This window comes from Nanorana parkeri, unplaced genomic scaffold (genome assembly GCF_000935625.1).
Source record: "Nanorana parkeri isolate BGI_ZX_2015 unplaced genomic scaffold, ASM93562v1 scaffold1652, whole genome shotgun sequence".
Taxonomy (NCBI): Eukaryota; Metazoa; Chordata; class Amphibia; order Anura; family Dicroglossidae; genus Nanorana; species Nanorana parkeri.
This window is the reverse complement of record NW_017307920.1, coordinates 214,851-238,137: the sequence shown is the minus strand read 5'-3', so window position 1 is coordinate 238,137 and position 23,287 is coordinate 214,851. Positions and strand designations below refer to the sequence as shown.

At 43.1% G+C, this 23,287-nt stretch overlaps 1 protein-coding gene across 4 annotated transcripts in view; it reads left to right on the top strand.

The window, feature by feature from the left end:
- KIF2A (kinesin family member 2A) overlaps window positions 1-23,287 on the top strand; it is a 79,224-nt gene that overhangs the window by 18,867 nt on the left and 37,070 nt on the right. For all 4 annotated transcript variants that reach the window (XM_018571005.1, XM_018571003.1, XM_018571004.1 and 1 more), the window contains exons 2-4: window positions 5,941-6,035; window positions 8,899-9,018; window positions 15,396-15,450. In XM_018571005.1, the coding sequence (XP_018426507.1) occupies window positions 5,941-6,035; window positions 8,899-9,018; window positions 15,396-15,450 (270 nt within the window). The remainder of the gene's footprint in view (window positions 1-5,940; window positions 6,036-8,898; window positions 9,019-15,395; window positions 15,451-23,287) is intronic.

Here is a 23,287-nt window from a genome sequence, read left to right as displayed (position 1 = left end):
AGTTTTTTCCAAAAGTGGGCTTCTAAAAAAAAAAAAAAAAAAACCTATCCGGCTGGCTCTTGAATTCCACATTCATTTGTCTACCTCTGCCCTGTTGGAAGATTTTCTCTATTTCTGCTCTTTGAATATCAGTAAATTATAAACTTTACAATCACTTATTGTGTAATGTTCACCAGGTCATAGATTGAGAGGGTGAATCTAGCCAGTGACCTGAGTTTTAACACCTCCACTCTATATCATGAAAAAGGAAAAAAAAGTTTTGGCTTTATACTTTCAACAAGTGCATTTACACATTTGCTAGGTGGAACAGATGAATGCTGGGAGTATTTTTCTTCGAAGGGGACCAGAGCCAGCATACATCTGCTGGTAATTGTCCTACGTATAGGAAATTTTGTTGTTTATCTCAATGAGCATGTCACAAATATTCATCATAGCCTCACTCTCTACTAAACACGTTTTTTTGTTTCTCTCTACTTAATATACAGAGTGAAACAGAATCCCTATTATGTTCTGTGTGGAAGTAATGACTAAGCTATCTGGCATTTATCGAATCGGGTCACCTCTAGCTACTGCGAGCACTGATTATATGGCATGCAAGATAAAGACTGTAAAGAGAAAAAAATACCTTATAACATTGCAAATAAACTTCTCCCACCCAAACATGGGAACTGTTTTTTTTTGGGGCAACATAGACGTGATTTCATTCTGTAAAAGGATTTATGACTTTGGTGGCATGGGATGTGAAAGTATTTTGGGAAGGTGACGAGGATTTTCTTAAGACAACTTAGTGTGGTTCCTTAAAATGAATCTATTGCTATATATTATTATTATTATAAAGGATTTATATAGCGCCAATAGTTTGCACAGCGCTTTACAATATAAGGAAGACATTACAGTCAGAATACAATTCAAGACAAGATGGTAAGGAGGGCCCTGCCCGTGAGGGCTTACAATCTAAAAGGGAGGGGCAAGTGATACATGAGGAGGTAGCTGTGCGGGGATGATTGTTTGAGAAAGTGATTGTTCAGTGGTTAGGTTGAGGTGGGATAGGCTTCCCTGAAGAGGAGTCTTAAGGGAACGCCTAAAGGCAGTCAGAGTGGGAGATAGTCGGACAGGTTGGGGTAGAGAGTGCCATAGGATGGGAGAGATTCTAGTGAAGTCTTGGAGGCGAGCATGGGAGTAGTTGATGAGAGAGCTGGAGGTCTTGTGAAGAGCGTAGGGGACGGTTAGGGTAATATTTTGAGACCAGGTTGGAGATATAGCCGGGGCAGAGTTGTGGATGGCTTTATAAGTGGTTGTTAATATTTTGAATTTTATCCTTTGGGCGAGTGGAAGCCAGTGCAGGGATTGACAGAGGGGGTTTGCAGACACTGAACGGTTGGTTAGGTGAATGAGTCTAGCAGCTGCATTTATGATAGACTGAAGGGGGGATATCCTGTGTAGCGGAAGGCCAATGAGGAGGGAGTTGCAATAGTCCAGACGAGGGATAACAAGGGAGTGGATGAGTAATTTTGCAGTTTCCTTGGTGAGGAAGGGTCGTATTTTGGAGATGTTACTAAGGTGAAGGCGGCAGGATTTGGATAGTGATTGGATGTGGGGAACAAAGGTGAGGTACGAGTCAAGGATGACAACTAGGACCTTGGCATGGGGGGAGGGCTGGATAGTTGTGTTAACAATCTCAAGGGAAAAGTTGGGGGAAGGTGCACGGGCAGGAGGAAATATCAAGAGCTCAGTTTTTGAAAGGTTGAGTTTTAAGAAGTGTTGCGACATCCAGATAGATATGTCAGTTAGTAGATTAGTGACACGCAAGGACACTGAGGGGGAGAGTTGCGGAGTAGAGAGATAGATTTGAGTGTCATCGGCATAGAGATGGTATTGGAAGCCATGTGAGGTTATTAACTGACCAAGAGAGGAGGTGTAGATAGAGAAGAGAAGGGGTCCAAGGACAGAGCCTTGGGGGACCCCTACAGAAAGAGGAAGAGGAGGGGAGGAGTTAGAATTGTAGGTGACACTAAAGGAGCGCTTAGACAGGTAAGAGGAGAACCATGAGAGAGCAGAGTCTTGTAGGCCAAGTGAGTGGAGTTTTTTGAGGAGGAGCAGGTGGTCCACAGTGTCAAAAGCAGCAGAAAGGTCTAATAGCAAGAGTAGGGAATAGTGGCCATTGTGTTTAGCTGTTAGTAAGTCATTAGTGAGTTTTTTAGGAGGGCGGTTTCAGTGGAGTGTAGGGGGCGAAAGCCAGACTGTAAGGGATCGAGAAGGTTATCAGCGAGGTGGTGGCTCAGGGGGCTGTAGATAAGGCGCTCTATGAGTTTGGAGGTGAATGGGAGTAAGGAGATTGGTCTGAGATTGTTAAGGTCGGTAGGGTCCATTGATGGTTTTTTGGGTATTGGGGTGACCAGGGCATGCTTTAGAGGGGAGGGAAAGATTCCAGTAGAGAGAGAGAGAGATTGAAAATGTAAGTAAGGGAGTGTAGGATAGAGTAAGAGGGTGACCGAAGTAGTGGTGAGGGAACAGTGTCCAGGGGGCAAGTGGTGAGGTGGGTGTCAAGAGAGAAGCTTTGTAACCTCCTCTGTGGTGACAGGGTCAAAAGAGGAGAGTAACAAGTGTGATGGAGGGTCTGGAACATGAATAGGGGAAGGTGACTGCACAGTGGCGATCTGATCCCGAATTGTATCTATTTTGTTTTTAAAGTGAGTGGCAATGTCCTGGGCAATGAGTGAGTTAGTGGGTGGTGGCGGACATAGTAGAGAGTTAAAAGTGGAAAAGAGTTGATGAGGTTTGGATGAGAGTGTGTTAATGAGAGTAACAAAATAAGTATGTCTGGCAGCACGGAGGAAGGAATGATATTTTTAGGAGGGCAGCTTTGTACAGTGTGAAGTCTTGCAGAAGCCTAGTTTTTTCACCCCAGTCGTTCAAGAGAGCGACTATGTCTTTAGATGTCTGGTTTCTTTTGTTTTGCCACGGTTGTAGCGGACGTGGTCTAAGTCTGCGAGTAGTGAGGGGAGCCAAGGTGTCTAGGGAGGATGAAAGTGAGCTGTAGAAGACAGAAATAGCCAGGTCAGTGCAGGACAGGGGTGAGATTTTGTCATAGAGGTAGTCAGGAGCAGAGAAGAGAAGGGTCGAGGTGGCGAAGGTTTCTCCAGGTGACAGTGTGACGTGTAGGTGGATTCAGGGTTGGGGATAGGGTGAGGGTGAAACTGACAAGGTTGTGGTCTGAGGGCGGAAAAGGGGTGTTGGAGAGGTTGCAAGGAGTGCATAGGTGGGAGAAAACAAGATCTAGTATGTTACCATCAGAGTGAGTAGGAGTGCCTGACCATTGTGTTAGATCAAAAGAAGAGGTTAGGTTAAGAAATTGAGCAGAGGCTGGGGTGTTAATGTTAGTAGCAATGTTAAAGTCACCAAGAATGATAGTGGGTATTTCTGAGGAGAGAAAGTAGGGTAGCCAGGCAGAGAAGTCATCCAGAAAGTGAGATACTGGTCCTGGTGGCCGATAGATAACGCAATCCTCGTGAAATTGGAGAGAATAGGCGAATGCAGTGGGTTTTAAAAGAGGAGAGGGATAGAGAGGGAGGTGAAGGCAGAAGTTGAAAAGTGCTTTGAGGGGATAGAAGGATTCCCACTCCACCTCCTTTCTGTCCATTGGGTCTGGGTGAGTGCGTCCAATGTAGGCCACTGTTGGAGAGGGCAGCATGGGAGGCAGAGTTGGATTCCTGAAGCCAGGTTTCAGTAACAGCTAACATGTTAAAGGAATTGGAGATAAGATCGTGGACAGCAGTGAGTTTGTTACAGACAGAGCGGGCATTCCAGAGGGCACATGAGAAGGAAGGACTGGTTCTAGGAAGCAGGTGAATAGAAATCTGGGTGCGTGGATTGCAGCTGCTACCAGAGGAAAGGCAGTGCTGGTTTGCAGGAGAGTATTGGAAAAGAGAGGGCCCGGATTGGGAGAGATATCCCTACATCTGACATGCTTTGGTCCCCGGCTGTGCTTCTATCATTTAGGGGTTTGGGGGTGAACAAACGTTATAATGCTACCATTGTACACAAACTGGATAGAAACTGAGCTTTAAATCTACTAGTGTACACTAGAGTCTTGAGGTTTGTTGGTGTTTGAGTCTTTAATTGAAGTTTACCTGAACTCGCAGTTAAGATTTATGTCATAGGCAACATCTAGAATTGATTTATTGTGTCTAAGCCAGGCATGGACATATCCCAGGAGCCAGGCAGCCAATGCACCTTACAGCTGGTGCCTAACTTTTTGGAAATTTTCAGTTGTCAGTGAAGCTGGCTCCGGAATTCCACATTCATTTTCCCACTCCTGGCCTAAGCAGTACCTTGAAAAATGTACTTTTTTTGTCTTGAATTCCCCCTGAAAGAAAACGGTTCACTTCCTGGTATGTGAAAATATTTTGGCCTTCCTGTGCTTAAAGCTGCAAATTTGTATAGTTTTATATTTGTAGTGTGAGATAGAAGACGCTGCTGCCTATGATTGCTAGTCTTAGGAGTGATTTCATGAGGAAGCAAAGCCCTGCCTCTACTAAGATGGCTGCTTCCACTCAAAGGTACAGAACAATGCTTGGTAAATTGGTAAACCAGGAAAGATCAAATGCAAGGAGAACACCGATAATACTGGTGACTTCTCCTTTGCTTTGCCTGCCTTTTTTTGGGGGGGGGGGGGGGTGACTTCTGTTCACTTCTTTAATGTTTTTTTCTCTGCTTAGCAAAACATAGAAGACTTTGCATATTCATAGAAGAACCAACGGGGTTGCTGTGTCCTTCAATTTAACATAGAGAAAGGGATTTTATAGTGAGTACAAGAAATCCTATTTTCTCTTCTGTTTTTATTAAAGGACACAGCAGAACTCTTCTGTTCTGGAACAAGGGGTCATAGCTCCAACTCCTGTGGTGCAACGATTCAAAATAATTTTTCTCCATCCTGTTTTCCATCTACACACCAAAAGGGGGCATCCAACCCTTCTAGGCCCTCAAGCCCCATGTTTTCTTCCCCCGAAAGTCCCCCAGGGCTGCATGCAGGTCTGCTAATCTGCAGAGAAGTAGGTTAGAGGACATGAACTGAGGTGGGACTGAGATCAGAAGTCTAACTAGTAGCCCCTGGAACCACCACCAACATCTGAGCAACTGAGATGCTGCCGGCCCTAAAAATCCGCAAAGGCTAACAGATGTTATGCCACCCCATTGGAAAGTTGGGATGCCTTCACATGCCAAGAAGACTTACCCGAGAACTCTAAGCACCAATGTTTGCAGGCAGATTGCGGTAAAGGCCTGTAATTAATGAAAGAAACTTGCTCTAGCCTATGAAAAGGAATAATCTCAGGCTTCTGTTAGTGCTGTGTGATAGGTGGGTACTCCCACCGCCTAGGGAGACTCCTTTTGAGGGAGTCCTTTTAGGATTGGGTAGGATGGTTACAGCAAGTCTGAATGTGGGCTGACACCCTTCTTCAAGAATAGTTGCTGCCTGGTTCTGCTGCTGGCCTAATGGCCTCTGACAGGAAACGAATGCACTCCTGTTCTGGAACACTTCTCTTGCTGCATGCTACACATATAGTGATTTACATAGTCTGTCCTGTGGATAGCATTGTAATAGCAGCTTGAATAGCTCTGCCTCTTGTGGGAGGAAGATGGGCCAAATATACTTGCTGCACCCTTGAAACCCCACTACATGGTGACTCCTACAGGGTATTAGGCAATATGTGGGTCTACCAACCACTGCAGTGCTCTAGGAGAGATAATATGACCTCTTGTGTTTTGTCTAGGAATCTCACAGAGCGTGGGCAAAGGTGATGGCACATAAGCTCTCTTAGGTCATACCTAGATGGTATGGAATCCTCATACATAGTGCCATTTGTTCACTTTTATCATTGTAAATCAACTTTGTCATTACTAGCTCTACCTAATGTGCTGTGAATGTGTTGGTTTTTGCAGGTCGAATACACCAAGCTATGGTAACATCCCTAAATGAGGACAGTGAAAGTATTACAGTGGAATGGATTGAAAATGGAGACACAAAAGGAAAGGAGGTAAGTTTGCTCTTTATCTTCTTTGTAGATAAATACAATCCTTAGAAATCTAATACAGTTAAAGGTGAGCTAGGAGAGCTCCAGGAAATATTAACTTACCCTCTTCCTGTCTTTTTATGGCTCTCCGAGAACTGTGCAGAGAACATAGCTGTACCATTGCTTGCAGTCTGTCCACATAGACTTCCATTGCAGCAATACAAATCCTTACAAATTCTTAGCATTCTATATAATTCTTATACTTATCTGTCCCTGATGCAGCAACCTGTTGCTAATTTGTAAACAGCCACTTGTAAAAATGTTCCCGGCTGGGCCCATGTATATGATCTGCACTTCTATTCTACCCAAATTCTTATGAATTGTTGTTCTACATTATTCCTCAGTGTTGTTCTACATTATTCCTCAGTGTAGTAGGGACTCTGCTCTTCATATAGAGCACAGTATACCATGGATTTTTCTCTAGCCAAGTACATTAGGTGTATCAGTATAGTAGGAGCTACACTTTCTCTCTAGTTCATTGTGAATGGGGCTGTATTATTCTTCAGTATCTCATTACAGCAGGTGCTCCATTATTTCTTTATAGATTAGTATAATGGTTAGTGCTGCCGGGCCTGCGCTGTCCCTCCGTAGCTCAGTGCTGCCGGGCCTGCGCTGTCCCTGCGTAGCTCAGTGCTGCCGGGCCTGCGCTATCTCTCTTGTGGAAAACTTTATCCACTATTTTCAATTTGCATATTTTATATCTTTTGATTGCAGTAATATTAAAGTGGCACTTCAGGGAAAAAAAGAAATGTTTAAGTTACATTGGGCCAGCATAATTACCTGCAATTAGGGATGTCCCGATACCACTTTTTCAAGATCAAGTACTGTCCCTCATGTACTTGCTGATACCAATTACCGATACTTTTTCTTAAAGGGACATGTGGCATTTCTAAAACAATACAGACTAATGATTTTAGGGCAGTTTCTCACCAGTGCTGCATGCATTGGAGGTGACAGGTTCTCTTTCAGGTGACATTAGGGGTCTTTTAGACCTAGTGTCACCTTTCTACTTTACTGGATTCACTAAATGTAAATACAGCACGCAGTGGCTGGTGAGATATACCAAGATATACTACTAAAAGCAAACAGTTTCATCAAGTGGAAAAGGAATGGGCACTTGTAACAATAGCCAGCCTGCTATTGGATATTTTAAATTGCAATAGCTAATAGTACCCGCCCATTGCCTGCTGTCAATCAGCAAAGGAGGGAACTGAAGACAAAGTTCTCAATCATGTCCTCTCTGCTGATTTACAGCAGGCAATGGGCAGGTACAATAGCCAGCCTGCTATTGGCTATTACAATTTAAAATATCCAATAGCAGGCTGGCTATTGTTACAAGTATCTATTCCTTTTCCACTTGATGAAACTGTTTGTTTGCTTTTAGTGGTATATCTCGGTGTCAGCTGTCCATGCTCCTTATGTGTTTAATAATAATGCTCTCACCAGACCCACACAGAAGTTTTCCCTCTCGATAAAAGAAGAGAAGGTCCGTTCTGTGTGAAGGCAAGATTTACAGCTTCTCTTCTCTCCTCCCCCGTGAGCATACAGAACGGACATTCTCTTCTTTCATTGAGAGTGAAAACTGGTGTGTAGGTCGGGTGATTGCATTACACATAAGGAGCACGGACATCTCACACTTTGTGATATATTACCAAAAGCAAACAGTTTTACCAAGTTGAAAAGGAGGGGACACGGAGGAGCAGCAGCTAAGGTACAGGGGGGAACGGGGCATTTCACAGCCATAGTCTCTTCTGCCTTCTCGTGCCGGCTCCAGAGAGGAGAGGGAGCCTGCGTTTGGTGGAGAGGTATTCCCACTGGGGGAGCGGCTATAGGGGTCAATTGCCGCAGCTAGTTAAAAAAAATTTAAAGTATCGGATCTATGCATCGGGCCATTTTCAGGAGTACAAGTACTCTTGAAAATGCCCTGTATCGTCCCCGATACCGGTACTAGCATTGGTATTGGGACATCCCTACCTGCAATGATTCAAATGTAATATCCAGGAAAATGCAGGGACTCCTCAAATGTTCATTGGTAGTCTGTGCCACATATAGTGTATCCTTTTGATTCTCCAAGAGGTGCTGCAGTGACTTCCCATCTTGTTTAGTGAGGATAGAGATTTGCTTGCTTTGCACTGTTTTTTATCCTTTTCAATTAATACAAGGTGTTCTTTGATTGGACAAGGTGGAGATGAAGGGTGGATAAGGTCTCAATCTAACCTCATCCAATCCGAGAACGCCTTGTATTCATTGCAAAAAATACATGTCTTCTGAATGGAGAGGGTACTGAGCAAGCGACTCTCTGTGCTTAAGAGATAGGAAGTCGCTGCACCTCCATGATTTATTAACGTGGACACTGTATGTAGTACAAACTACAAAGGAAAATTTGAGCATCACCTACAGATGTTGCATATGAATCATTACAGGTAACTACGCTGGTCCAATCTAACTTTTAAAAATATGAGCAATTTCATAAAAGCAATGTTTCTGAAGTCCCAAGAAATAATGGGGCGAGGCATCGTTGTTTCTGTCAATGTAGATGTCAAAATAATAAGATACATTTTGTATTAAAAGCTGCAACATAGTAGCTCAAGGTAGTGTCACCCATTTTTGTTGAGCTATTAGTCTATTTTTCTGTTGAAGTTTTTTTAAATCCAGAAATGTTTCCGGAAAGACGTCCTTTGCAGGCCTGCGTGGTGGGTCAGCGTTGGGTCTCTGTAAACAACTGCACAAAACCTCTATATATCAATATGAGCATTTTTTGTTTATTTCAATTTCTAAACTAACAGCTGTCTCTAAATTTCTTTTATCATTTGTTGTCTTCTCTTAGATTGACTTGGAAAGTATATTTGCACTTAACCCTGATTTTGCTCCAGATGAAGAGATTGAGCCCAGCCTTGAATTACCACCTCCACCTACGCCTACAACAAAAGTTAACAAAATTGTCAAGGTATTTATGGCTGGTGTTTTGGAATGTCTGTATATAGGATTGTAGTAATTGAATGTATGGCTGCTTTGATGAATAGGTAACTGAATGTATGGCTGCTGTGGGGATAGAAAACTGTATATGGCTGCTTTGGGGGATAGAGAATGCTGTATAGCTATTGTGTGGGAAAAGATAACTGTAGGGGATAAGAGAACAGTATTCTGTTCAAGACCGGGAACTGTATGTTTGTCTGTTGAGGATGGAAAACTGTATATATGGCTGCTGTGCGGGATAGGAAACTGAATATATCACTGTTGTGAGGGATAGAGAGCTGTGAATATGGTTGCTGTGTGGGACACAAAATCTTTATACATGACTGCTGTGTGGGGGGATAGAAAACTGTATACAGTCATGTGAAAAAGTACAAATTGTCGACTTCAGTCAAGCATTAGATCCTTATTCAACCAGTGCCTACAGATAGATTATAAATTTTAAAATATAAAAAAAAAAAGACATTGAATAATGAAGTGAACTGAATATTTAGATCATGCCATTGCTAACTAAGGCTTGTATCCCCATAGTGGGGAAAATAGATGAGCACATGTCCAGACGAGAACACTGTTCCCAGCCAGGTAAGACATCCCCCGAAAATAAGACCTAGTGTCTTATTTCGTGCAAAAAAAATAAAGAACACACTGTCTTATTTTCGGGGAAACACGGTATTATTACATTTTTTATAATATAAAGCCAGGTATGCAGAATTGGATATAGCTGTGCCAACCGATAGTGTTCTGGTCTGGAGTCTGTACACGTGCTCATCTATTTTCCCCATTAGGGGAATACAAGCCTTATTTAGCAATATCTGCATAGTTATTTAATGTCTTTTTAAAAAATATTATATGCAGTTAAACAGCATTTTTGTGCCCAGCCCCCATGCGGTGCTGCAGTACTAACCTGCTGTGTCATCTTCTCCATCTGCTTCAGCCACTCAGTGTCACAGCTTAGTCATCTGCTCGATTCTAACCTCTTCTCTGATAGTTCAAAGTATATAGTAATGCAGAGTTAAAAAGCATGTGATCTCGTTCTGAGTCTTTACCTCCTGGTATGGTTCTCAGCCTCTGGAGGGTTCAACCAAAATAGCCTAAGCAGGTGAAATAACAAAGTCCCTTCAAGTGTGAGTGTGGGCGTGTCTGTGTGTCTGTAGAGTGTATGCGCCCCGAGTGTCTGTCCCCTGCCGCTTATATACCAAAATCGACGTTAACGATTGTTCTATCCTATAAGGTCATAACTCTGTAAGCATATTCTTAACTTATTTCTGACGTCACGACTACTATACTTCTCTATATGGTGCGACCAAAACTACTTAACTCATCGTTTCTAAATGTCATTCTACAACTCTATTTAAAACACAGAACCTTGTTCTTTAACCACTCCCATAACAGCTGCTTCTTTACTAGTTCTTCACAAATTCTGACATAGCTTCTCAAGGGCAACCACTAAAAGAGATATGTCTGTTCAAAGTCATACATCTTCATTTAAACGTACGAGGTTACTTGTAAATATATGTGCATGGGCCCATACTATGATTCCCTTTAAGCCAATTAAAATTTGAATCTAAGTATTTTACACGGAGCATCCCTAGTTTTTACCCTTTCCTGTCAAGTCACACTCTCTTCTAGATCTGGGAGGGCTTTCCAGCTTCAAGCAACTATTTTCCTGATTTGTAAGACTGTCAAATGGTCTTCTGTTCTCTAGGTTCTAGCAGGTGGATGTTTTGGTCTTTATCTGATGCCAGCAAGGTCCTTCAGGCTGCTCTTTTCCTGCAAGCAGTCACCAGTTTTTCTGTTTATTTTTCTTTTCTTTTTTCAATGGGCCAATTAGTGTGTTTTTGCTATGTTCCTCCCCCCACAGTTGGACTGCTTTTGAATGTTGTAAAAGTTAGACTTCCTGTGTCCCTCAATAGGGGAGAAAGAAAATAGAATTTTTGTACTCTACATAAAATCTTTTCTTTGGAGTTCATTGAGGGACACAGGTCCCCATCCCTCTGTGTTTTATGATCATGCTTTGGGTACTGCTTTGCTACAAAACTGGGGTGTTCTGGTAGTAGAAGGGGTTATCCTACGTTATTTAATTTGCCACTGTCCAATCTGCCTGTAGGCGGCACTATAACCTGAACGTTAAAGACTTGCTTTGTCCCTCAGTGGACTCCCAGGAAAAGACTTTTGTGTTAAGTGTAAATCTTTTTTAACAAAAATTACTTCAACAAAAAAAATTAGTATATGCATAACTATTCACCAGTCTCAAATGCCTGCCATCGAAATTCCTTCACTTGTAGACTTTTCTGGTTTTTCTTTCTTGAACTGCTCTTTTAAAATTTCCTCATTACATTTCAATGGAACTAAAATTAGGTCTTTGACTAGGCCAGTTCATAACCCTTCAGTTCATTTTAAGCCACACCTGACATTAAGTGCATGCTATTGTGTTGAGATTATTTTCCGGTTCAACTTTAGTATCGGTATCAGTGCCGATACCGAGTATTTGGGCAAGTACTCATACTCGCTCTGATGCCTAGCCCGATACTTCCTGTATCAGGAAGTCGGGCAGCGCGTCATTACACGCTGCCCGGCTTCATTATTGGCCAGGAAGCCGGCTCGATGCTCCCTGGTCATTTCCATGCTTTCTCGTCACATAGTGATGAGAAGCATGGGGATGGCTTCCTTGCTAATCGGGAAGCTGGGTGACGAGTCTTTACATGCCGCCCTGCTTCCTGAATAAGACTTTCGCTACTCTGTATCGGCAGTACCGGAAAAATATCGATACCGGTATCGATGCATCCCTAATTCTCATCAAGCACACTTTTAAAATGCAGAATTCATTGTTGATTTGATGATTGTAAGCTGCCCAGACCCTGGAGCAGCAAAGCATACCAAAACCATAACATTTCCACCACTATGCTTTACAGGTGTTTGTTAAGTTCTTTAATCAACTCCTATCTTTGACTCCTCAGTCCACGCCACGTTTTTCCCCTTGCCCTATATTTGCTCTATTTTCCCCTTGCCCTATATTACATCAAAGGTTTGCCGGTTAAATTGAGACAATCTCTCTGATGCACTTTGACACAAATCATTGCAAACGTTACCTGCAGATCCTGCAGTGATATTTTGGAGTTAATGGAGACTTCTGTTACCATAAGATGGTCAGCGCTTAGGACTGAACTTGCTGGGCCGGCCAGTCTCAGACAACTTGGCAATCGCTTTGTATATTACTTTCCTTACAGTGGAATGATTGATTTCAGATAATTTGGCAGTCTTTTTAAATTCATTGCCAGACTCTTATGCATCTACAATTTTTTGTCTGAAGGCCTTAGAGAGCTCTTTTGATTTCCACTTGCTTACTCCCTAAGAAGGGCACGTCATTGGCACTTAATCTGGAATACCTGATTCTAATTTTATGGTTTTAACAAGACAAATCTATGGTGCAGACGGGCCAGCCTCCAGTACCATGGAAATGTCTGTCGCTATTGCAGCGCAGGCGAGATCCATGCACAAGATGGGAGTCTGTTCTGCCCAGACCTGAACCACCTTCCACCCTCATCCTGCTGCAGTCTGATGTCAAGGAGCGGACTGAGGGCTTGTTCACACTAGGCTGCCCACTAAAAAAATTGCATTATAGCAGATGTGCTAGTGTGCTGTGACCGCTCCAGCAGTGTGCAGTGTCATTTTATTTGGAGTGTACAAGCTGTACACTCTTTTATAGTTCAGGTTCTCTTTAAAAAAAGAAGTCCTCCAGGCCAGTTCCCACATTTGACCTTACAGGTTTCCTTTGTGCACTTTGCATTCTTGATTAGAAATTCTCAGTCTTTACGTGTTCAATACCTTTGCTATCACCAATGCCCCATTAGTTGGTATTAGCAGGTTGCTAGTGTGTTTTTTTTGTTTTTTTGTACAAGCAGTGGAAGTTCTTTGGTTCAGTCCCACAAGCATTTATGTGCTTGTAGATTTAAGGCTGGGTTCACACATGAGCGTATTTTTTCAGCTTGTTTTTTAGCACGTTTTTCAGTTCAGTGAAACGCGCGTTTCACTGGCGGGAATTATTATTTTTTTTTCCTTATTTGCTTTATTTGTAAAAAAAAAATTCACTTTCAAACATCCCGCCGGCTCCGCCCCCCTGCGACGCAGCTGCTCGCAAGGGACGGAAGTCGGCAGTCACTGGAGGACACAGCGGGATCGCGGACAAGGTAAGACCTGTACGCTGTATTCCCGAGTGTGGATCGGGGTTAACAAAGCGGTAATACCAATGGAGACATGCAGAAAAACGCCCCAAAGAAGCTCCTGCACTTCTTTGGGCGTAGGGCGTTTTTTATTGGTTTTCACATGTGTGAACCAGGCCTAAGTGTTGCATCTTCATGGAGAAACCCCAAGACAGCTATTGAATGTTATATTTTTTCTCTACTATTGATAAACAGAACTATCAAAGGCCCCGTTCACACCAGGGCGTTTGTGGCTCAGCACGGAAAAGCTCCGCACAAGAAACCTATTGATTTCTATAGTCCTGTTCACGGCTCGGCATAGCGTCACGCTGAGAAAAATAGCCAGTCGCTGGAAAAAAAGTACATATGCTTTTTTTTTAGGTAGATCAGCGTAATTAGGAATAGGAAAAGGGTCACATTGCGCTGATCTCCCCAAAAAGAGCCGCATACTTGCAGGCTTGTGCAGAGCTTTTCTGTGCTGACAAATACGAGCTACAAACGCCGGCAGTGTGAATGGGAACTAAGTCTATAAAGCTGGATTACTTAAGGAACCTGTCATTGTTGGCCTTTCCTTTTGAAATTAGTAGTTACCAGGCTGCCATGGTAATGCTTTGGTTTCTATTAGGGATGCACCAATACCGATACTAGTATTGATATCGGTGCCGATACTGAGTATTTGGGTGAGTACTCGTACTCGCCCAAATGCTCCGATACCTAGCACGAGTACTTCCTGTATCAGGAAGCCGTGCAGCGCGTCATTACACGCTGCCCTTCTTCCTGATTGGCCGGGAAGCGGCTCCATGCTCTCTCGTCACTTGTGATCGGGAAGCCGGGCAACGTGTAATGACACGCTGCCTGGCTTCCCAATTGGTCGGGAAGCTGGCCAATCAGGAAGCCGGGCGCCGTGTAGTGCTCCCTCGTCATCTCATGGGGGAGCATGGAGCAGGCCTTCCGGCCAATCGGAGAGCGGGGCGCCGCCTCATTACACGGCGCCCTGCTTCCATGATTGGTCACCAAGACTGCTCCGGCAGGGTACCGTGGAAAACCGTTCCTGGTGGGAGAGGCCCCGGGGGTGACAGGCTGGACTTGCCGAGGGGACAGGCTGAGACGGCTTTCTTGTTGATCGGGAATCCGGACGGCGAGTCTTTACAAGCCGCCAGAGCAAGTCACTACAAGCCACCTTGCATCCTGAATGGGACTTCCGTTACTCGGTAATTGGTATCGGCGAGTACCGAAAAAAATTATCAGTATTCGGTACCAAAATACCGGTATCGGTGCATCCCTAGTTTCTATACTTTCACTCTGTCACTGACCTGGAGCAGGTATAGACATAACGACTGACTCTTTTGCAGCATGCTTGTTCTGGGTCAGTGACTTAAAGCTCTGCACCCAGACATAACCAGGCAACCAAAATAATCAGAAGGCCAGCAATTGCACCTTTTGATTTATGTACCGTATATACTCGAGTATAAGTACGCGACGCTCGGCGATGTAAGTAAGAAGAAACCTGACCAGCACGAGACGCTTACTCGAGTATAAGCCGAGGGGGGCATTTTTCAGCACAAAAAATGGGCTGAAAAACTCGGCTTATACTCGAGTATATACGGTAATCACCAATATACTTCGATTATCTACATTTGTAATTCCTAGCAAGCTAACGGGTTCTCTTGAAAAAAAGAACCACCCACCAACTGATGCCTCTTCTGATACCTTTACCCCGCTGCTCTGTTCCTTCATCAGAGGGTTGAGTCTAAAACCTGTGTGAGCTGTGAGTTGGAGGGTTTCGGAGGTTACGCTGTGTCTACTTCCTCTCCCTTATTCATCAGTGTTTAGTTCCCGTGATTGGCTGCTTACACCTAAGCATTCCATCCAGCGATGGGGGGTCACACACTCTGCCATATCTGGGGGGTATATCTGGGGGGTTTTAGCAAGTGCTTCCACAAGACTAGCGAAAAAGTGAAGGTATCAGCAGGCGAGAGGTTCTATTTTAGGGGGACAAAGTGACGTGTGTTCAAGTCCAACATATTGTGTGTGTGTGTGTGTGTGTGTGTGTGTGTGTGTGTATTCTATGCAGGTGCTGTTCTTTTACATTTTTAGTTTGTATGCAACAGATATGAAAGATGAAAAATACTTTTTCTGTTTTTTACTTTAGAATCGACGTACCGTAGCTCCAGTGAACAAGGAAACTCCTGCAAAGGACAATAGAGGTAAGCTTAGAAGAGCTTAGTACCTTTCATAATGACATCACTTTGCCATCTGTTACCTGACTGTACAGACGCCTCTGTTTAGGAAAGAGCCAGATTTCTTCTGTCATTCAGATGCTTATAGACCTTCATTGAAAGGACTGAATGTGACCGTTCCCTTATGATTTGCAATAGCAAATTTGATATTTTAAGAGTACTCTTCCTTTTTGTTTGTTGTATGGTGTTGTGCAGTCCATGGCTTTAGAACTTGCAAGTCAAATGGTCAGGGTAGCAAACAGAATGTATAGTGTAATCACTGGTGTGTTTGTTACTTGCTGGCTTCATATTTCTCTATATCCGGTATACCCAGTCCGCAAGACCCTAATAAGAACTTTGTGCTATCCAATCGATGGATAGTTGTTTGGTCCTTACTATCTGCCAGACAACTTTAAAGAACTAAAGCTAAACCTACCTTTTTTGGTTTAGTTCTCTTTTGGGTCACACGAGGACATTTACTAATGTACTTCTGTGACCCAACCTCAACATATGGTGAGCTATTGCCCGCTATATGCGGACAGCGCTATGCCGCGCTGCATCTGGGATGCATCCTGGCAATATTATTATTATACAGGATTTATATAGTGCCAACATTTTGTGCAGCGATTTACAATATAAGGATATTACAATACTATTCAATACAAGATGGTAAGGAGGGCCCTGCCCGTTAGAGCCTACAATCTAAATTGTCAGGAATAACCCAGCTGCCTGATTTAATGCTGGCTCTGGTCTCTAGAGCCAGAACAAGCTTGCCCACGGAAGAGGAGGGGGGGAATCCCTGCAGGGAGTGTTGACTGACAGTCACTGCTCCCTTCTGATGTCACGTGATCGCTCAGCTCTCGATCTATAGAGCCGGTGTTCTGTCGAATTTGCTGATCTGACCATCTGTGCTTGCGCACACCTGGATGAACGAGAAAACAGCCATTTATTTACAAAGTATTTCTAATTGTTAATTGTGATTGTTCATAATATGCCATCCATGGCTGTAAATGATAGATGGCATTTTTTGCACATTCACAATTAACATCGTAAGCAATTATATTGTTATGTAACTGCTTACGATATTAATTGTGAATGTGCATAAAATGCATCCATCATTTACAGCCATGGATGGCATATGAACGGTCACAATTAACAATTAGAGATAAATACTTTGTAAATAAATGGCTGTTTTCTCGTTCATCCCGGTGTGTGCACAAGCGCAGATGGTCATGTCGGCAAATTCGACGGGGTCGACATTCTCGACAGAACACTGGCATGTGACAGCTGCAGTGTCCCACACTGGCTCTGAGTATTAGGAAGAGTATCATTTACTTTTTCAATACTTTTAACTACTGCTTACATAAAATTCAAATCCAGGAATAAACTACCTGTCTAGATCCTACTCGCACAATAAATCCAAGGCCTGATAGGTGATTGGTGCATGCCGTGTAGGCTGTTGGTAGGCCCTTTTTATTGTGAGAAATAAAATTCATATCTAGACTAATCCCTTTGGCTTGGCACTGTCCTCCTTTTACTCCATAGAAGTCCAGCGCTCCATCAATCCTAATTCTAGAGCAACCTTAAACATGACTCGTGTAAGTTATTATAAGAACTTTATAATATAAAGCCAGGTATGCAGAATTGGATATAGCTGTGCACACTATACAATAATACACTGTTGTCTGGACATGTGATCATCTATTTTCCCAAGAAAAAGAAGTGAGATGATCTGAGGGGATCAGCTCAAAGTACAGCTAGTAAGGAGGGTCGGAGAGTCAATGAATTCCTCAAACATTTTTGAGTATAATCCGGTACCATTTATTATGCTGATCAGCTCATCCTCAAGAGTGCATTTCTGTGTTTTATGAGTGAATGGGTTGTTGCAATAACCAATTTTAGATGTTGAACTGGTGTTGGTGTTAACTGGTGCATTTAGTATGTCCAATGAGATTTTAAACAATAAATGTATAATATTTTCTATCATATTTTGAGTCTCCGACCCTCCTTACTAGCTGTACTTTGAGCTGATCCCCTCAGATCACTTCTTTTTCTTGAGTCTAGTTTAAGCAGCTGGGGGTTGTTCTCTTTTGAGAGTCATCAAATAATTAATATACCCAATTAAGGGGGCTAATTAATTTTGGGGCTGGTTCTCTGGGTTTTTGCCCCTTTTTTCCTATCATCTATTTTCCCCACTATGGGGATACAAGCCTTAGTTAGCAATGGCATGATAAATATTCATTTCATTATTCAATGTCTTTTTTTTAATATTATAAAATTTTATAATATAAAAAAAAAAGACATTGAATAATGAAATGAATATTTATCATGCCATTGCTAACTAAGGCTTGTATCCCCATAGTGGGGAAAATAGATGATAGGAAAAAAGGGGCAAAAACCCAGAGAACCAGACCCAAAATTAATTAGCCCCTTAATTGGGTATATTAATTATTTGATGACTCTCAAAAGAGAGAACAGCCCCCAGCTGCTTAAACTAGACTCAAGAAAAAGAAGTGAGATGATCTGAGGGGATCAGCTCAAAGTACAGCTAGTAAGGAGGGTCGGAGACTCAAAATATGATAGAAAATATTATACATTTATTATTTAAAATCTCAATGGACATACTAAATGCACCAGTTAACACCAACACCAGTTCAACATCTAAAATTGGTTATTGCAACAACCCATTCACTCATAAAACACAGAAATGCACTCTGAGGATGAGCTGATCAGCATAATAAATGGTACCGGATTAAACTCAAAAATGTTTGAGGAATTAATTTTTGAGTTTAATCCGGTACCATTTATTATGCTGATCAGCTCATCCTCAGAGTGCATTTCTGTGTTTTATGAGTGAATGGGTTGTTGCAATAACCAATTTTAGATGTTGAACTGGTGTTGGTGTTAACTGGTGCATTTAGTATGTCCATTGAGATTTTAAATAATAAATGTATAATATTTTCTATCATATTTTGAGTCTCCGACCCTCCTTACTAGCTGTACTTTGAGCTGATCCCCTCAGATCATCTCACTTCTTTTTCTTGAGTCTAGTTTAAGCAGCTGGGGGTTGTTCTCTCTTTTGAGAGTCATCAAATAATTAATATACCCAATTAAGGGGCTAATTAATTTTGGGTCTGGTTCTCTGGGTTTTTGCCCCTTTTTTCCTATCATCTATTTTCCCCACTATGGGGATACAAGCCTTAGTTAGCAATGGCATGATAAATATTAATTTCATTATTCAATGTCTTTTTTTTAATATTATAACATTTTATAATATTTAAAAAAAAGACATTGAATAATGAAATGAATATTTATCATGCCATTGCTAACTAAGGCTTGTATCCCCATAGTGGGGAAAATAGATGAGCACATGTCCAGAACACAGTGTATAGTGTGGCACAGCTGTATCAAATTCTGTATAACTGGCTTTATATTATTATTAAATTTTCTTATAATATAAAGCCAGGTATGCAGAATTGCATATAGCTGTGCCACAGTGTTCTGGTCTGCAGTCTAGACATGTGCTCATCTATTTTCACCACTAGGGGGATACAAGCCTTAGTTAGTCTACATAGTACATAGTTATTTTCTTTTTTTTAAATGATATATGCCGGTAAATAGCATTTTTGTGCCCAGCCCCATGAGGTGCGGCAGTACTAACCTGCTGTGTCGTCTTCTCCGTCTCCGTCTGCTTCAGCCACTCCGTGTCACAGCCTAGTCATCTGCTCCATTCTGACCTCTTCTCCCGCTGATTGGCCGATTGGATGATGACAGGCTTCCTCACCAGTCACTCCTGACTAGTGAGGAAGCCTGTCAATCATCCAATCGGCCAATCAGCGGGAGAAGGGAGCAGATGACTAGGCTGTGACATCTGCTCTATTCTGAACTCTTCTCCCGCTGATTGGATGATAGGCTTCCTCACCATAATATATATATATATGTATGTATATGTGTGTGTGTGTGTATATATATATATAATTTCCCTTGCCGGTATCTTAAAAAAATCCCTCTGAATTACCTGAGCCTGGACGTTTCAAGGCAGCAATTTCCTGGCTGGTCACCGCTGCCGGCTCTCTTAAAATAGTCCTGCACGAAAAAAAAAAAAGTTGTTATACGCCACTTACTACACCCGTATCTGAGGCCTAAGTGAAGTTGCTGTCCATCGGCTTCTATATGTTGTATAGGTATACGCTATTTTAAAATAGGTTCACTTTATTCCTTCAAATTATTTAACATTGGCACTTCTCAATTTTTCCACTGTTATGTAGATTGTGGCGCAACATAAGGAAAAACCCTAGGCTTCTCCCATACATTGCTTATCTTCTGAGGCTGCTGAGAGCAGCATTGAACATGACTAAAATGAATCACATTATTGGATGCCAAATTAGCATAGTGTGAAAAATATGGGAAAGGCTAGAGAGAGACAGAAAATGTAAGTGTTGTATGTAGAAGGAAAGATGAGAAATTAAATAAACCCTTTTAAGAGACAAAGGCACCATTGCTGACCTCCTTTTTCTGAAAATACTGGCTGCTATGGTGGTCTGTTGGTCTGCACTGACTATGAACAAGCTTGCCGTAAGTGAAATCTGAGCTTCTAATGCACAATATTCACGGTCAGAAAGAAATATTGAACCCACAGACGGGCAAGTATCATTTTCAGCAGGAGGTCAATAATGGCAGCTCTTTTTTTCTTAATTGTTGGAGTAATTATGGTACATTGGGTTATGCTGCTGCCTTTAGTATATTGGACACTGGCAAGCACGCCTGTAAGACAGCCTATCATTATGACCCCTGCCAGTCCCCTCATACTCCAATTTTTTGCTAGTATCCTAAGAGAACAGACGTCTTCACTCCTGAAAGAAGCAAACCATTTGATTCTTTTTATCAAGATCGTTTTCCTTCTAGCAATGTTCTACAGTTGCTTCAAAGCCCGAAGGGCTCATATTGCACCTTTCTAGATTGGCTGATCCTCGCCATAGCCACAGATGGCATACCTTGGCCCCGCTGTGAGGAGGAAGAAGCAGGGCTAGTCTCTCTAGACTTTTCTAGGCACTTGGTGTAACATGTGAGTTGCCTCAGAGTGCTTTTCATGTCAGGTCTGATCACTCAGAACTTAGTGATCTGATTGGCTGGTCGCGTGTTGCCGCTTTGTGATGCCTTCATTGCATCGCGCGCTGTGATTGGCTGGAGATGAACTTTTTCATCTCACGACGCTGCGCTACGCACGCTGTCGCCGGGCAGAGCGGGGGATCGGAACTCACTAGACACATTGCAGGCGAAGGACCACGAGTCGCCGCTCGCCTGTGCGCCGCGCTGCTTCACCTGCAGTGTGTCACGGCCTTTAGGGAGTATGCCCTCCAGGGAGGCTGAAGGCTGTCTGGATGGGCCAGTTGGTTTTGTCACTCAGCTTCCGTAACTAAGCCTGTGTAGCCTGTCCTGTTTTGCCACCCTGCTCATGTGCGCACCACTTCTCCGCTGCCACTCGCCACAATTCTCACAAGATGTCCAACCACAGGCTTTCTGCTGCCTTTTAGTGACGAGGTCACTAAAGTGTTTTTCCCCATAGTTCTCTTAAAGGGTTATTAAACCTTCTGGTGTTTTTGCATATATCTACTGCTAGCAAGCAGTAGATATATGCAAAAAGTGTAAAAAAAACAAAACAAAACGCTTTTATAAGCGGTTTAAACTTACTTGTGTCTTCCCCGCGCAGCCGCAAAGCATCTTGGGGCATGCGCAGTTCACTATTTCGGCCGCGAGACGAGGAGAAACACAAGGTAAGTATATGGATGCGTGCACCCGCATGCAGACACTGTGGGACAGGAAGTGCCAGCAAGGACAGAGAGAGGAGCCAGCTCTGAATCGGAGACCCGCAGCAGCATTGGAGGGACAGGAAAGAAGATCGGATTAAGAAACCAAGGTAAGTGCTTTAATTAACATTGGGGGGAGGGGGAAAAAAATCTTTGACTTTAATATCATTTTAAGGGTCACGGGAGGACATATACTAGCATCCTCCCGTGACCCAAAGCTCAGTATATCGCGAGCTACAGCTCATGGTATACTGAGATCGCCGCAGCTGGGACAGATCCCGACAATGCTGTCGAGATCCTAACTCACTAGACACATTGCAGGCGAAGGACCACGAGTCGCCGCTCGCCTGTGCGCCGCGCTGCTTCACCTGCAGTGTGTCACGGCCTTTAGGGAGTATGCCCTCCAGGGAGGCTGAAGGCTGTCTGGATGGGCCAGTTGGTTTTGTCACTCAGCTTCCGTAACTAAGCCTGTGTAGCCTGTCCTGTTTTGCCACCCTGCTCATGTGCGCACCACTTCTCCGCTGCCACTCGCCACAATTCTCACAAGATGTCCAACCACAGGCTTTCTGCTGCCTTTTAGTGACGAGGTCACTAAAGTGTTTTTCCCCATAGTTCTCTTAAAGGGTTATTAAACCTTCTGGTGTTTTTGCATATATCTACTGCTAGCAAGCAGTAGATATATGCAAAAAGTGTAAAAAAAACAAAACAAAACGCTTTTATAAGCGGTTTAAACTTACTTGTGTCTTCCCCGCGCAGCCGCAAAGCATCTTGGGGCATGCGCAGTTCACTATTTCGGCCGCGAGACGAGGAGAAACACAAGGTAAGTATATGGATGCGTGCACCCGCATGCAGACACTGTGGGACAGGAAGTGCCAGCAAGGACAGAGAGAGGAGCCAGCTCTGAATCGGAGACCCGCAGCAGCATTGGAGGGACAGGAAAGAAGATCGGATTAAGAAACCAAGGTAAGTGCTTTAATTAACATTGGGGGGAGGGGGAAAAAAATCTTTGACTTTAATATCATTTTAAGGGTCACGGGAGGACATATACTAGCATCCTCCCGTGACCCAAAGCTCAGTATATCGCGAGCTACAGCTCATGGTATACTGAGATCGCCGCAGCTGGGACAGATCCCGACAATGCTGTCGAGATCCACCCAGCTGTGTGATTGACAGCTGGCTCTGCCTATCTAGATCCGTTCCTCCATTCCTCCATTCAGCGCTGGAGGATCAGAGCGGGGAGGGGGAATCCCTGCAGGGAGTTGATCAAGAAATGAGCGAGTGACTGTATGTGTTCGCTCACTTCCCAATCTGTTGAGCCAACGTGTGATAGTTTCATTGTCACACGTCGGCTCGAACTATGAGGATGAGTGATTTTCACTCACTTCATAGTTCTCCCTTAATTCCTCACTTGCATACTAGAGTATAGCATATAATAAGCACAAGGGTAGCTGTTCTGTGGGCTTTGCCAGTCTAATGTTCACGAACAGTCCTCAGAGACTCTTTGGAGTTGTCTTTATCTCCTTCAGACATGTCCTCTCTACTCAGTCCTGTCCAGGGAATAATTATCTGCAACTATGTCGAGTTTTCAGTCATTTTGGCTAAGGCAGAATGCAGGGGTTGGAAGCATTCTCACACCTTCTCCAGTTTCTTTTCTGATGTCCCTATAGGCGCTTCTGCATGATCAGCTAAGGATGAGGAAGAATGTACCCTGTTAGATAAGATAAGAAAATAGAAATTGAGGATTTGGTGTCCTCAATTTCTTTTCTATTTTAAAAGGGAAATGTCAGCGGTCTGTTTGGACCCCTAATATTTCCCCGAAGCCCCCCCCCCAACTGTAAATAAATAAATAATACAATAAAAATAAAAAAGTAATAAAAAATTATTTTGAAAAAGTAAAAACTGCCCCCCCTCATTAGACATGTGCGAATACTAAAAATTTATTTCAGATGAAATGTGTATGTGTAATGCTCTGTGCGTTGTGCTGTGGCTGTATGTGTAATGTCCTGTGCGTTGTGCTG